The sequence below is a fragment of the Hipposideros armiger genome, unplaced genomic scaffold (assembly GCF_001890085.2).
Source record: "Hipposideros armiger isolate ML-2016 unplaced genomic scaffold, ASM189008v1 scaffold_762, whole genome shotgun sequence".
NCBI lineage: Eukaryota > Metazoa > Chordata > Mammalia > Chiroptera > Hipposideridae > Hipposideros > Hipposideros armiger.
Window position 1 is genome coordinate 757418 of NW_017732112.1, and position 4254 is coordinate 761671.

Sequence of the window (4254 nt, forward strand, 5' to 3'; positions counted from 1 at the left end):
GTCCGCATTGCAGAAACTCTAGTATAAATGTGAGTTCCTACAAAGGCTAAACTCCAGGCCTCTATATTGTCTAGAAATTTCAGGAATCCACTGAATTTTAGTTTTTGGTTTTTTTTTTAAGGGCAGAACAATTAATTGCATAAGGAAAGATTTAACTGTACCTTAAATTTTGATGTCCTTCCAGTGTATCTTTCAAAATGAAAAAGTAATGCCAATAAACTTTTTCAGGGAGAACAGAATTTTATGTTAGGTTTCTCTTATTTCTCAAAGCTCACTCACCTCTAAGAACATGTCTGCCTATTGACTATTAGGCTCTGGTTAGTGTCGGGAGGAGGAAAGTGTTTATACCACCAGGGAACACACCACGTACGGCCCAGGGGTCCATCCTGGTCTGCACCCTGATGGTGGAAATGCGAAGAACAACAGCTGGGTTGTCAGTAGCAGGGCTGCGGCACCTACCAAACTCCAGGATGTACTGATGGGCTTCGTCCACATAGCGGATGAGCTGCTGCAGAAAACTATAGGCAAATCGCTTCTCAATAGAAGGCGTGTCCAAGTCCAGGTCCTTGAACCCTCTAGAAGAGCAGAAGGGAAATATGAGATGCAGAAGGGAACTATGAGATGCAATATCTATGAAGACTATTGGAAGGTGTTTGTGTGTGTGTGTGTGTGTGTGTGTGTGTGTGTGTGTGTGTGTGTGTATCTATCTATATACATAAAATTTTTAAATTAAAATTATATATATTATATATACATATATAATATATACAAACATATATATATATATATATACATTTGCAAGGTTATCTAATATTCTGTAGATAAAGTTAAAAATGAGATTTCACTTATAAGGAATACTTTGTATCTGATACAAAACTGCAGCTAATAACTATTACTATGCAAAACAATGTTGCCTTTAGGAAAACAGAGTGTCATTTGTCTATAGATTTTCCCTAAAATGATGGATGAGGACATAACCTAAGTCGCGAAAGGACATCAGTTATGTGGCAAAGAGCTAAGGGCGTTCATGTTTCTGACATGTGTATCTGACCATGCTCCCTGGTAGCACTGAGTTTTACACAGAACGCTGAATTCATTTCCAGCAGCGCATCTAGTGGGGATATGTAAATATTGGGTTTTAGAGCAAGAATGTGTACGTGGAGCAGGTGTGCTTTTACCTGGACACGGCATACCCGTTGATCTGCAGGAACTTGAGGATGTCCTGGGCTTTTTCCCTGTCCTTGGCTTTCTCCTTGGCCGTCAGCGTATCATAGGGCACCAGCAGAGGGTGGTTTCCACCTCCTAGGAGAAGGGCGAGACAGAACGGAAATCGGAAATAATCTGAAATGAGACGCGGGGGCCTGTAAAACAGGACCCCACCGCAGAACTTCTGGTGTCCTCTTATGTGCATGCATATGGGACTCATGCGACACTCTGCCATCACTAGTCAGTGCCTTTAATGTTCCAATTAATTTAGGAAATCTGTTCAAGGAAAGACTGCATATGCCTTATAAGAGGCAAGTAAATCATGAACATACAAGCATTCATGATATCAAGTGCCAATAACATCTGCAGTCACACAAGAAGGGAGAAGAGGCTGTGTCTCTTGTCCATTCAAACAGATTGCGAATGTGGAGATTCAAAACACCACTGAAAAATGCACGGCTGGATCTGGTGAAATTACAAAGCACGTTTCAAGGGACATGCTTCCTATTCCATCCCACAGAGAGAAGAGAAAAAAATGGTCTTATATGTGGAAATTTTACTATGTCTCCAGATCAGAGAGTATTTTATAGTCAACATGTATACCCACACCTAGGCTTCTCAATTAAAGGTTGATTTCTTTGGGGCAGCCAGTTAGCTCAGTTGGTTAGAACGCAGGCTCATAACACCAAGGTTGCCAGTTTGATCCCCACATGGGCCACTGAGCTGTGTCTTCCACAAGTAGATTGAAACAACTATTTGACTTGGAGTTGATGAGTCCTGGAAAAACACACTGCTCCCCCATTAAAAATAAATAAATAAAAGTTGATTTCTTTTAAATATCTAAGAAGAGCAACATACATAGTTGACTGACTAAAACTTTGGCAAGAGTCTAGGATTCCAGTTTACCTATTCTGGTGAGAAATACTAAAAGNGATAAAGCCCAAAAGGAGAACTCATGTTCAGATTTCATATAGAGTAAAATCATTCAAGAAATGAGGGAAGGGGAGCAGAATGGGAGAAAAGTACCCCCGTGGTTCCTGCACCTACTGGTGCTGAGAGTATTTACTTGCAGTCAAGTCATGTGTTTGGAGACAAGTGCATTCTGTAAAGAGGCAAAGAGCCAGTGGATATATTTCGCAAGCAAACATATCAAAGCAAAAACAAGATGAACTGTATACTGTACTTTAGCGAAGAACTTGATTTCTTGTTCGTAAGGGAAGTGCTCTCCTTTGCTTCTGCTGCCACCATCTGTAGACAGAAGAGTTTTTAGGAACATTTGCACTTCAAACATTACAGGATATCCACCCCACACGCAAAGGTTAGAACACATTGCTGAATGCAATACCCCACTAACCTGAATGTAAAAAGCCAACCAAAGACTAACTTTGGCAGCGTAATAAATAAAAAGGAATTTAAACTAACAGCCAAGCCCAAATTCAAAAGCTCTCAAGGACAGCCCAGATATGTGGTTATGAACACAAGTAGACTAGTGCAGCTCTGAGGTCTAACTGGCATGAAGGGAAAAAAACTGGAAGAATGTACAATGAAACTCCCAGCTATTAAAAGAAGCTCGCTGGGGTGAGAAAAATGAGTGTAAGGTGAGTCAGCATAACTGGTTCAACTTTGGCTTTGAATAAACACAGTTACTTCTTTGTGTGGCTCAAAGCTAAAGCTTCCACTATTAATATAACAACAAAAGCAGAAGGGTGCCAGCGCCTACACTGAGAGAAAGGATCACAATTGTGATACTAGGTTGAAACAGTGGCGTTCTGCTAAAGAATAAAGTTTACCTACATCAAAAGATAATTTCCATAAGCAAAGCAAAAACACCCAAGTGCTCACATGGTTGGGAATATGATTCCGAGGTTAAGAGCTGATTGACCTAAGGCACTTAGCTGAGAAGCTGGCCTTTCTTACCCCCTTCATGCACACAGAAGAGGTAAAAATGAACTAAAGTAACTGTGATGAGATGCAGAAAATACTGGAGAGCTGAACAACTCAGAATTAGACTCAAAGTCATAGTTAAGTATGTAAGCAGAGCTTCCATATTTTATAAGAATCAAACTGACTTGCTTAAAAAAGTTCTTTGGCAAGTAGAAATCCAAACGATTTGAGATACACATTCATTAAGCCTTAGACATACATTCAGGATAATTTGGGGGAATTTAGGTAATATTTTGTAATATCAGAACAGTGTTATTCCAACAAATAAGTAAAAGAAAATGATGGCTTTTTAACACTTGTGAATTTCATTTTTTGTATCACTTTTTCACTAAATTTCTCTTAGCATATAATGTAAAATGTCTCGATCCATGTAAAGGACTTTCTCACATAAACTCTGCCAAGACAGGATTTTGTGCATCGCTATACCTGCTAATATTTCAAGGAAATAGCTCTTTCATTATACATTTTATTAAAATGCTTATGTGTAAAATGTGAAAAAGATTTGGAGAGAATGTGATCTCTGATATAAATACAAAAATTAGAAAAAGGAACATGCATATTCTTACTTTGACCATCAGCCTACATCTAAGAAGAAATACATTAAAGATGTGTGGCAAAGGCAACAAAGTGACAGATAAAAGGGGAAGGACTTACAGATGTTTTATTTGTAGTAACAACGAAAAATGAAAATTAAACAAATGATGGTGCAGACAATCCCATGCACACTGGTTCCCCTAACAGAGTTCTTGTACATCATTTTCCATCACAGCCTCTGGAAAAGGTACATGTAATATCTAGCAACTGTAGGAAGCCCTATTTAGTTGGGCTCTCTATTCATCTAAACTTACATTCTCCCTGTGGAAAGAAAGAAGCGTGCTAAGTGGGTGAGTTTGCCCACTTCCTACACAAACACTGTCATAGGTCGTTTATTCAGAAACTTGAATACATTGTGAATAACACCTCAACACATTTTACGCTTCAAATTTCTGTTTCTGCTATCCATGCAGAGGTTAAAAAATAATAATAATAATAATAATTTTCTTGTTCTCTTCTCCAAATTATTACTCCTTCTTTGCCTCTTCTCCTCTCACTTGACAAAAAGGA

At 38.8% G+C, this 4254-nt stretch overlaps 1 protein-coding gene across 1 annotated transcript in view; it reads right to left on the reverse strand.

Moving 5' to 3' along the window:
* The window catches only part of LOC109373962 (ryanodine receptor 2-like), a 152164-nt gene that overhangs the window by 142913 nt on the left and 4997 nt on the right, over positions 1-4254 (reverse strand). Inside the window, exons 2-3 of the mRNA XM_019628228.1 lie at positions 1179-1302; positions 371-575 (exon numbers count right to left, since the gene is read on the reverse strand). Coding sequence (XP_019483773.1) covers positions 371-575; positions 1179-1302 — 329 coding nt within the window. The remainder of the gene's footprint in view (positions 1-370; positions 576-1178; positions 1303-4254) is intronic.